The sequence below is a fragment of the Colias eurytheme genome, chromosome 13 (assembly GCF_061535395.1).
Source record: "Colias eurytheme isolate Ceu_HAF_F1 chromosome 13, ilColEury1 Martin Lab GWU primary, whole genome shotgun sequence".
NCBI lineage: Eukaryota > Metazoa > Arthropoda > Insecta > Lepidoptera > Pieridae > Colias > Colias eurytheme.
In genome coordinates, this window is record NC_142992.1 from 7,925,922 (window position 1) to 7,938,286 (window position 12,365).

Below are 12,365 nucleotides of genomic sequence, written 5' to 3' on the forward strand. Positions count from 1 at the left end.
AAGAGTACATACGAATACTTTTAGACGTGTGTTTTATATTAGGTACCTATATTTGTGTAATTCGTCGGGTTCATTTCCCTCTAACACACCTATAAAGAATGCAATGCAATAATAAAGCTTTGTGCTCATTTATTTTTCATTTTATGCTACCAACCTTCATAGAAAATAGATAAAAATAGCTTAAAATATATTTTTGAACAAAGTTCACGAGAAAATACGTTTGTTGTGCATGCTTAAGCTTACTGAATGTTACATGATCATTCCCAACATGAAAATCCTATTTAATAAGCTTAAACGATTACATGCAGTCGAATGTTAATTAAAACTGAATTTTATGAGTAAAAAGTCACTCATACATGAAAAGAACGAGTGAATTTAAATACATTTTACAATAGGAAAAGCAATTCCTTTAAAATGTTATGCAATAGCCACTATTTTATTATATTTTTTATAGTTGCTCACATATCGATAGCGGTTACAAAATCGCACCTCAGACAAAATACAGATGGTAAGTTTCATAAAGAAAATCATTGCGTATAACAAAAATATTTCAAATATGGTACCTAATATCTACATTTTATCTTAACTTAAAGGAAACGAAATTGAAAACGAGGAGTCAGACGTGCCTGTAAAGGATGCTAATGATGACGACCACCCACAGGGAAAAAGCAAGAAGTCCCAAAAGCTTAATAATTGCTGGCCAAACTTTAATGTCAAAAAATACTTCGATATCTTAGATGAGCTCGATGGTAACTACATATTTATATTTGGTTCAACTGAAATTAATTGATTCATATTAAAATAAAAAATTAACTAATTTTAAACGTCCTGAGCAATCGTCCCATATAACTTTTTTATTGTATTAAAAAGGACTCTTTTGCAGAAAAATATTCGCGAGTCCGTGAAAATTACCAAGATGCTGTGGGCATTGACAATTTTGATGCTGAAATGCTTGCAGTGAGTAGTCACTCATAACTTCGACTAGACAGAGATTATGGTTCGAGTGCCTTCATAAAAGGGATTGTCCAGACGCTTTCGCTATACCGTATAAAATCATTAAACAGAAGACATTGGCAGTATTATAAAATTCTAAACCACAGGCACATCGCGTCGCGACTTGGTTGTTAACTTTGATTTATGATGCCTAGAATGCAATCCTCGGAATCGACTTTATATATTGCCATGAAGCCGATCATGCGTGAAGCTAATAAACTAAATCTGAGAAATCTATATCGAGATCATCTTGTCATCATATTATATTTAATATTTTTATTTTTCTTGAATGAAAAATAGAACTATAAGATTTCTTCTAAAGTACTTACCGTGGCTAATTTTTTTAAACAGATGATGCTAAAATCTGGGGGAGTGGCAGAGCGTTCGGTCAACAAAGCTGGCGGAAATCGAGGCCTTATACCTGCTGGAATTAACCTTGGTGGATTTTGTATGATGCGAATGCCCAATACTATCTTGTAAGACAACTAATATATGCATAAACCTATCAATACATACTCGACACTCCTCTAGACGGAACCGCAGCAGCGAATCAATTTGTGTTAATTGCACAAGCTCTCGTAGCAGTTTCTCAAGCAAAGCACCACTACGTAATTAACGTAATATTTTCTTAATGAAATACGTGATAGTTGAGACAAGGCTCACTTTCGGAAAACACATTTTCGGACTTAAGGCTGCAGTCTAGCAAAATTGCGTTTTCAACAAGTTATTTGACAATTTTTTCCCGGCTAATGAAATGATAAACTGGATTTTTTTTTCTTGTTTATCAATTAGTGTTATATACGCAATGCGCGTGAATTTTTTCACATTTATAAAGTTACTTTATGTTACCTTAATCAGGCCTTCAAGATAAGTCTCTTTCCCCCAAAGACATTTCGAGCTAAGTTTGTGCACTCACTACGTTGCAACCGATTACAATTTACACAATCTGATCAGCGCATTATTATCCTTATATAGTCGTTATTAAAAACTGCTGAATACAATTGCCGAAAAACATTTGATTTTCTTAATTAGAACGTTATAAATTCATTAAATTTCCCATTTTTTGCCTTACAAAATCTATTGATAAATACTGCTAAAAGTTATTTTTTCCATTAATTTATTCGAGTTGGTTGAAGACCAATGAGTATTAATCCTTTGAAAAAATTTTTTTTTGAATTTTGATAATTCTTTAAATATTAAAAAAATATTTAAAATAATTAGGAAAAATCCTAGCGAATTTCTTTAGTCGCGCTCCTTGGGCCGGAGCGTTGTGACGTGTGCTCTACGCTCGATTTTCCTTCATACCGAAGTGAAAGTTGCTCTACTTCATTAAATTTAATATTTTTGTTAATTGATTATTTTTATCTTAGTTTTGTGCAAATATTCGTATTTTTAAACATTTGATTTCGATATGGAAAATAAACGAAAAAAATACGCGTGTAACTACTAGAAAAAAAATTATCTTCGAACATAAAGTTAATGAAACCAAATAGATTGCAAAGGTGATTGGCAACAATTTCTTTATTTTACGGGGTGTCAGTAAAGGGATGTATGTATATTTCTTTAAAACTAAAGTAAGCTCATAAATTTTCTTATAATATAATTTTTTTGAAGTTCCAAAAATGTTTATTTTTCGTTTGAGAAATACGAAATATAATATAAACTTGTATTGAGAACTTGAACTTCCCAAGTTCATCCGGGGAAATCCCCATACGGGGAAAATGATTTGTTTACTCCAAAATTGATCCGAGGTGTTTTAATTTTTTCTTCTAGTCATTTTCAACGTAGCGGCATGTTGTTTGATTATTAATTTTGTAACTTAAATACAGGATGTTGGTTTTATATTCTGATCTTACAGACGCGCTGACAAATTTAGTCCGCCATTTCTAGTTTAGTCTACCAACTCTAAGTACCAATATTAAAACGAATGGATTATCATCACATCATCAAAACTCAGATGTAATGGAAGATCACAATAACATAGAAAATTCAGTGGGTGTTGAGAACTAAACAAACAGAAGTAACAGAGACGCGAAGAATAAAAAAAGAGGACGAAAACGATAATTCGTTGATGCTTTCCCTTTTCGACGTATTGTTAGGGTACATCACCAATCTGCAAAAAACAAAACTGATGATTCCCAATTGCTGATTAAAAATGAAAAACAAATAATCGACAACAGTGGTGAAAATTTGCTGATCACAATGAAACATCCTTCAGTGGTAGCAGATTTACCCATTTCAAATGTATCGGTGAACAGCGTAAAGGAGAGGAGGACAGGAAAACATTATGAATGTGGATGGTGGATTGTATACAGGGTGTAATCGATAAGTATGTGCAGGCGATTATGACGTTATTATTGCAGGTATCAAAAAACTTAAAACTGATATCGAAATTACTTTACCTAATGAGCAAAATGACAATAATAACTTTTTAAAAGTATAACGAGAAATATCTAAAAAATTTACTTTATACACTCCCATATCAAAAAGGGAAAATGGGACTAGTAGAAGTTAAATGTCTAATTCCGGCAAAAGACATGAATGCGGAAGATGCGGTTAAAAAAAATTTAATATTTGAAATACAATGCAAAAAATAACACTTTTGTCATAGATAAGAATCATGACTATTTTTTCTAAATTCAGGGACAACTAAACGTTGCAGAAGCAGAAGTCTGCTTATTTGCTGTTTGGACTGGAGTGAATAATTCGTTAAAAATAGAATATAATTATAAAAAAGTATGTAACGTTTAGGCAAAATAAAATGATGGACCATTATCAAGATTTTACATAAATTGCCTACTGTCAGAATTGATTGATTCGAGACTTCAGCATTCGATGCCCATCAAGGACCCATCCTATATCATTCAAGCGATTGAAAAAAAAGAGATAAATCCAGTGCAACCGATAAAGCATCAAAATGCTAGCAAAAGATTTATTAGGTTTATCAATATAAATCTATATATTACACATAATATAATAAATCTGTAGAAGACGCGAAGACCGACATCCGCGCGGACGGAGTCGCGGGCGGAAGCTAGTCAGAAATAAATATCTTTTGTTTTCATTTGCGTATTTTTCTATTTTATAATTTTTTAACACAAACATTACATTTTTTTTATTATATACAAAATTTGTTTATCCGTTTCTGAACAACTTTCACTAAGAAACTTAGGTCGAAAAAAATGTATAGAGTTATGCATTTTGTATGGAAAGCTTATTTTTTTTTTATATTTCGTCCAAATTTCTTTGTAAAAGTTGATTAGTTATATAAACATGAAGTTGAAGATATCAATAGAAAGTATTCGCAAATTTTGTGTACTGATAAAAAAAAATCACCCGGTGTAATTTTCACGAAAATTGTTTCAAATTGTCATTTTTGGTACTTATTACGAATATTAAATTATGCATACGAATGATTTAATTTTTAAAAATTAAGTGGAGCAACTTTCCCTTAGTACATTTGTATTATTTACATATAGGATGACAGGATGCATTTGTTTGCACTACTAGACCAAGCCAAACGTTGACAGCACGAAAACAAATCAGTCGGTATTAATATGTACATATGTGATAAATATGGAGATATACAAAATCTCTATATTATTTTAACCCTATCAGGTTCTTATGACCGACTTAATCAGTTGATTCTATTATGAAGAAGTGGATATTGATACCGGCGTATAATATTCTAAAGATTTATAATTTTGTATAATCTTTACGTCTGAAAGACAAGACTTTATGGGACGCGTTTAATGTCTGCGCCCAACCGAGATCATTACCGTAAAATAAGATTGTTATCGAGCAAAGAAACTGGATTTAATTGCTTCACAGCATATTTTGCTTAGCCAGAATCTTCTCTAAATAGTGTAGATATAACATTAGACTTTTAGTACTTTTTTTATAACGTGAACATTATAGACATTATAGTTAGGTACCCTTACGTAAAATTATCACAATTGCGATAAATAATTATTTTAAGTAATAATTGTAAAAAAAATATAAATATTAAAAGAAAATCAATATTGATTTTGAAAATAAGATCGTAGAAAACAAATATATTGTTAATTGTGTCATCAGCTAAACGACTTCTAATAGAGCTGCAAATATAGCCTGCGGCCGAAAAGGCCCTTTCAGCTTCTACACTTGTCGGCTTTATTGTCAGCAAATAGATAATCATGATTATTTTCGCCCAAACTGCTAGCACCGGATCCGGTGTATATTGGTACCGGATCTGGTAACCCTAAATGATGCCGGATCCGCCGGATTACCGGATCCGTTTTTCCGGATTGCAATCCCTATAATTATAGACCTTTCTAATAATATATTTTTTTTAAATTACCCATAAGGTACCCACTTCTAATTTCTAATAACATGGAGAACGGTCTATATAAAATATATATCATCAAAATCATTGTTACATTAGATGAACACAATTTATAAAATAAAGCCCGTTTTATGTTGGTCTTCTCTTTTGCGCTTCAACTTTTTTCATGAGTTTGGTTCGTGGACGCAATACTGTATGAATATAAATTAGTTAGGCCACCCTGTTTACAGCTGGGCTTTTGCAAAAAGTGAGAAATTACGTCCGTCAGTAAATTACGACTATAGAAAAGTGGAAAGCAATTTTGTAAAAAAAACCTCAAAGTTTTCTAAAAAGCTGAATAAGTATATCGCTCCATTGCTTACTCCATTGCAATTGGTTCAAATTTATTTTTATTTAATATAATCTTACATTAGTTTTACAGTTAATTATGTAGTTTGTATTAAGATTTGTAAAAGGGATTCAGATTTAAGGCTCTCCGCTCTATTGCTACAGCTCTAGGTGCTTTTAATAACCAGGTTTCGTTATTTATCGTGATAATACTTGCCTTTTACATAGGTACACCATTTTTTCTAGATTCTTCCATCGCATGAAATTACGCAATGACACACAGTTCAGGATACAATACCTTCACAATGACCTGGAGAACATGGTGCTACGAGCTCGTATATCTCTAAACGACTTGCATCTTATTGGTTCATACGACCGGACTATAACTGATAAAAATCCTTCTGACCTCTTCTATGTGCCCACTTTCGGACAAGCAGAGTAAGTATTACTAGCTTTAAGTAAATATTTCAAAAACTTTTTTAATTGATAACTTTCCTAAATGATACATAGACGCAAATGAACGGAACAATTTTCAAATAAACAGGTATTCCGATTTAGTTGTATTGTTCCATTTCATTATTGATATAAGATATATACATATTGTTTTTTTTAAACCGCAGATTTATGTTGAAGAACGTTAGATATATTATGGAAGGTCGTTATAGACTGCTGACAAATCGTCTCAATTTAGTACTGACCATATCAGAAATTCAAATGGATGATATATTAATGGAGGTAATTAAAAAAAAGGATCGTTGTTTCCTATTTATTAATTTCTTGTAACCTTAACCGTAAACGAGTCTGGAATAGTTTTTTAAATAGCATTAATAAAACTTGTGAGACTTTTTTATCTTCAGAGTTCAGTTGGTTAAAAAATAACAATAAATTCCATAACAGGCCATCACGAATGATTTTTTTTTAAACTAAATTTTAATTTCATGTAAAGTGTTGTAAAAAGTTATGCAGGAACCTTAAAAGTAGTTTTTGCTGAATACCCGCAAATGCTAATTATATTTTTTTTCTGTTAATACTTGTAATTAGTATTTGTATTCTCTTTGCAAGTAATTGTGTCAATTTCAGTATCAGGGAAATGTATCATCTCCTCCCATCCGATTGGATAAACGAAATATCGGTAAGTAAATACTATCCGTAAGTAAAATGCATCTGTTAATGCGAAAAATATCCGTAGCCGTAGTTAGCCGTAATTAGCCGTGGTTTTCTACGGCTAAAGTTACAAATTTAGATAAATGCCCGTTTTAAATTTTTAAGCATACCTACAGTCACATACGAATTAGTAATGAAATAAAATTGTGCATGAAGAATTTAAATTAATCTTAGAATTATATTCCATTCCATTCCATTATTTCCAACTAGTGGCGGGCCGAGACTTCTACCACATTTTAATTTAAATAAACCGTGTAAAATCTATGCCAAGTATATTAAATATTACAAAGGACATTAGTAGCTCTGTGGTATGAACTTCAATAGAAAAGTTGAGGGCATACAATAAATATATTTTTCAATTTACTAGGACTTTATCCACACGAAAATTTTTCTAAACGGTGAAGGAAAACATTCCCGGACACCGGCATGCCCAAGAATCAAAAGTTCTATTCGTGAATGAAATATTATCTGTATCGTATTTAAATGCTAAGTTAATTAAAATGTACATTTCAACATGAACTGCACAGGTCACTGCTCCCAAATGCAAAGAAAATATAATTAAGCAAGAATTTTAAAAACTAATTTCGTTAAATAAATAAATAATTTCACTCATGAAAGCAAGAAATAGAGCTTTTATAGAGATTATACAAATGTTATTACTCGTACTTAGGTATAATAGTTAATTGCATTATTTTTTTCAACAGATACTTTTATGGATAGATTGAAAATAGATTTGAATCAATGGCTAAAGGATTACTTCAATGATTACCTTATGTATTTCGGCCTCTCTGGTAGGAGGATGAATCCGGAATTCCAGTACGTTTACATTTCCTTTCTAATAAGCATAAACCTTTCTTGAAACAGTAGATGCTGTATTCAATTGTTATTAAAAGTCCGTCTCTAATGTGACTCTAATCACATCTAATGAACGTTTGAAAATAGAACGCATTGCGTTCCAATTGTAACTTGTTTTTTTTTTATTTTTTTATTAAAATATTAAGAAATATATATAAAGAACCAGTACAATAATTTCAATTTCTTTAGGAAATATGACAAAGAAAAAAGTATTGCATTGAACGATTTCACAGACAACGCCATAAATGTAATAATACGAAAACTGCACCAGGTCAAGGCTGGGTCAGTTCGACTACCGAAGTTTACAATTTATGCTATCAATGGAATGGTAACTTTTAATCTTATTTCAACTATATTTAAAAATATAATTCTTGACAAGATTTTCATTAATCTAATTATTTAATTTTATAGCAACTTCATTTAAGGGATGGTGTTATACGTGGCTTAGATAGCATTTATAGACGTTCCATAGCTACTGGAGTAAGACAAAACGATATACGTAAAATCGATGCATTCGTTGGATTTAGTAATTTAAAGGTACTTATAAACTTCCAACGTATTTTGCTACGCTTCATATATTATAGCTTTGTAATTTGTTATAGGAGCTTCTCCAATCCTAGAAATGTTTTGCCTATGCATGCAATTTTTTTGTAGGTAACATATTCTTACGATGCTACTGTATCTATGGGCGCAGCTCCTCTAAGTGGAACCCTGACATTATCTGCAAATGACCTTGTGGCTCATATATCCTTGTCTATGGTCAAAGATCCTGAATCTGTGGACCTCGAGTTTGAATACATACAACAAGCAGCGTAAGTTTATTTTTATTTTCAGCTAATATCAAGTTGTTTTTAAGTGAGAACACATAACAGAACAGTATTTACTGTATAATTATGGATAATCTCATATAAATTTTCCAGACCGGAATCTCTGACCATAGAAGGACCAGCGAACAGAATGATATCACATTTCAAATTTTTACTTGAAAGACATATAATTGCTATCATGAGCAACACTTTGATTCATAATATTAAAATGCTTAGCACTTTATCACGGTGTGGTAAGTTCTACCTGTATTACCAAAATATTCTGTGATTAGGTGTCACAGAATATTTAATAAACAACGGTACCGAAACGCTATGTATAACGAAGCTCATTTTTTTCTAACAAATTACATATATACCTACTTAGGTATTTTTTGATTTGACACAATAATAATATACTTTTTATGGAAATTTTAATATCTACGTATATTTATTACAGTTCCCATATTGGTACCTAAGGCCGATGAAGCTGCTACGATCGAAAGTGATGAATATAACGATGATAATCATAAATTGATCGAACACGATAAGTCTTTTGATCAAGATATAGATACTAAATCTAATGAAAAATTGGCTAAGAAACACAGTAAAACAAATATGAATGCTGATTACGTTCTTTGGAAGAAAGATAGTGTCGAACTTGAGTTCCCGCCAAAACGAGGTTCAAAGAAGAAACAAAAGATGTTCCTGAAATATAATGAAAAATTTGCTCTTGGAAAGATAAATTAAATAAATGAAAACTTCATAAAAAAAATTATAGTACTTAGTTACATATTTATTTTTATTAAATAAAAGTGCTTCGGTAGTCGGTACCTAGGTAAAAATTGTATCCTTAACACATAATAATATTAATATTATATACTAGATTTCCGCCCGCGGCTTCGCCCGCGTTTGCAAAGGAAAACCCGCATAGTTCCCGTTCCCGTGGGATTTCTGGGATAAAAACTATCCTATGTGTTAATCCAAGTTACCCTCTATATGTGTGCTAAATTTCATTGTAATCGGTTCAGTAGTTTTTACGTGAAAGAGTAACAAACATCCATACATCCATACATCCATACATCCATACATCCATACATCCAAACAAACTTTCGCCTTTATAATAGTATTAAGATTAAGATATTATTATATTAATTACTTGTTTAGTTTACATAATTATTATGTAAACTAAACAAGTAATTAATATAATAGGCATAATAAGAACACAATGTTAAACAAATACACTGTGAGGAAAATAATTCTATGAATTTATCACGAATATGTACAGCCAAGTTTCACTTTGATGGTATAATTTTTTTGTTTAACGTTTAATTTTATTAATATTTAATAAGCTCCTCTCAAGAAAAGACGCCAAACAAAGCCGTTATATGGCGTCATTTCTTGAACGCTAACTAACTACATCAACAATCGTGTAGCTAACCTTAGAATTTTACAACTATAAAATTATAAACTCATGCTTTTTAAACATATAATTCTATATAAATAATTAAAGTCATAACGTGGTCCTTGATACAGGTAAATTAGCTTGGAGAAATTTTTGCGTTTGTAGTAGTGTATGGTCAGCAAATAAAATAAAACAACATTTTATTTTTAGTTTTTATTTTATACAGGGTTACTTGTAAAACACCAGCAACCTCGCAGGACAAGATAGCTAACATCATAAATAACAACATTTGTTCTACGACTTTTGGCATAACGCAATAAATTATTTTTAAATGATTTTTTAAACTTTTATTGTACTCTCCTTACATTTGTAAGTCTATGTTCTATTAATTATCGGATGGACGACGCGACGCCCCCTTCCCCCTCTCGTTCGCTTTTTGTTTACGTAATTTTTGGGAGGCGTAGAGTTTATAATATTCAGACGGAAAATTAAATGAATATTTATTTTTGTATGAAAATAAAATCTAACAAATTATCAAAAGTCGAAATGTTGTTACTTATGATGTTAGCTATCTTGTCCTGCGAGGTTGCCGGTGTTTTACAAGTAACCCTGTATATATAAGGGATTTTAAATTAAACTATATGTGTTTCTCCTCTGAAAAAGATGAGACTTTATTTTAATATTTGCACATTTAACATACATATAACTTTTACATTAACAATGTTACTAAAATGAAAAATTTACTAACCTGAAAAAGAAACGACATTTAAAGTTTAATTCTTTAGTTTGAGAAGTCAAAGGCTTGCCTCGACCATGTTTTCACACTGGAGCCATATTGAATTAACAATATAAAGTTACAACACTTACACACAAATTAAACACTAGTTATGGCCCTGCCTTCATACAAAACTGCTGAATACGCCGTTCGCACGGGAATAGAATGTGGATGCGATTTCCCTTATAGCATCCAAGCTTACGTCTTTATAATTATTAAACTGTATAAATTCATTCTTTAACTCCGGTCTGCATCGTGCAGACATGGGTGTAAAAGTCTCATTTTAGCTATTAAAAGTAGTTTTTAAGTACATCTGAGTTTTCATTTGGGGCCTCCGGCTGCGGGACATGTAATTCACTTCAACAAATATTATAACAATAATAACAAATAATAACAACAATCAACAAATACAAAATTTATCAATTAAACTACGTACATAATAATTATAATTTTTGAATGAAATGTGCTTTATGTTCTAACGCTACCAAACGACTGCACGTGGCACCTGCGGAGTGCGGACAGCGTAAACTGGTTTATTCTGGTTTTGTGCGTGTTTCCACTTTCCACTATCAAGTGACGATTTATTTATTTGTTTTGTTTCGTAATTATTATGGTCAAATATTAATTATGAAACAAATTATTATGGACACGATATTTTATTGTTTCACGGTAGTCGCCTTGTCGTTTGCTCAAGGACGTAAAATTGAATGATATATTTTTTTTTATAAAGTCAAAACCATTTTCTTTCAAATAAAAACTTGTTTTTATTGAAAACAAAAGTGTTGCTAGGAATAAGTATAAAGTTAAATAGTAATGTTAGGATATCGAAACATTTTTGTATAGGCCAGAACGATATAGTGGAAACGCGCTCTAAGATCTGAGTAATATACACACCACTACATATGCAAAAATTTCTCCAAGCTAATTTACCTGTACATTATTGTTAAGGCATCAAAAAGTCTTCTGTTAATATCATTGAGATAATACTAATATATTATCTCAATGGTTAATATTCTGTGGATAAAAACAGCTGTCGAGCTGTTAAAATTGTCATTTAGCTATCAATGTCACTGATAAATGGGCGTATTCAGAAAGAAAGCTTGAAACTTATAAGCGCTTATCGGCGCTTGTCATGTTCATATATTTTCCTGCGCGGGTTACCAGCACTGACAGGAAAATATATGAACATGACAAGCGCCGATAAGCGCTTATAAGTTTCAAGCTTTCTTTCTGAATACGCCCAATGATTGCAAAACAGTTAACGTCAGCGTTCCCAACCGTACGATAATTATCGTACAAACACGATAATTTGGTGCCTACGTACGATGTACGATAGCATGATATTATCGTACGCTGATTTTACGATAATTTCTATGAGGCAAAATTCGAGAATTTATATTATTTCACCCATACAAATATGAAATTTTGACGTGTTTCATATCGAACTTTCATGGGAACAGTGAAATTTTGTCAGATTGAATTTTAAACTTGGCGCGTTTATTGAACATAAAGTGGAAATGGAATCGGTTCAGGTCTGTAGTCTGTACCACGCGTAAAACCAAAGAGTATAATGAATATTAAGGCACGTAAAACGTTTGGGTTTCAGTGTCCCGTTGATTTGACAGCGGTAGTTAAACAAAGATTAACTATAGAGAACTTGCATACTTATCAATATTACAATTTATATGATTTATTTATTTATAATTGACTTTATTCTAA

At 31.4% G+C, this 12,365-nt stretch overlaps 1 protein-coding gene across 1 annotated transcript; it reads left to right on the top strand.

Annotated features, from left to right (window-relative positions):
• Positions 1–694: 694 nt before the first annotated feature.
• Positions 695–9,216, top strand: LOC149903543 (uncharacterized). Its single transcript, XM_090108492.1, has 12 exons — positions 695–749; positions 884–957; positions 1,345–1,469; positions 5,891–6,082; positions 6,265–6,379; positions 6,725–6,776; positions 7,513–7,624; positions 7,853–7,991; positions 8,075–8,200; positions 8,318–8,475; positions 8,584–8,723; positions 8,927–9,216. The coding sequence occupies exons 2-12, from the start codon at positions 949–951 to the stop codon at positions 9,214–9,216; spliced, it is 1,458 nt and encodes a 485-aa protein (XP_089964618.1). The 5' UTR covers positions 695–749; positions 884–948.
• The last annotated feature ends 3,149 nt before the right edge of the window (positions 9,217–12,365 follow it).

Bases quoted from the DNA above. Each gene is read 5' to 3' on its own strand.
- LOC149903543 (XM_090108492.1), top strand. The intron at 1,470-5,890 runs GTAAGACAACTA...CATTTTTTCTAG, and splicing joins CGAATGCCCAATACTATCTT to ATTCTTCCATCGCATGAAAT. The intron at 8,724-8,926 runs GTAAGTTCTACC...TATTTATTACAG, and splicing joins TAGCACTTTATCACGGTGTG to TTCCCATATTGGTACCTAAG.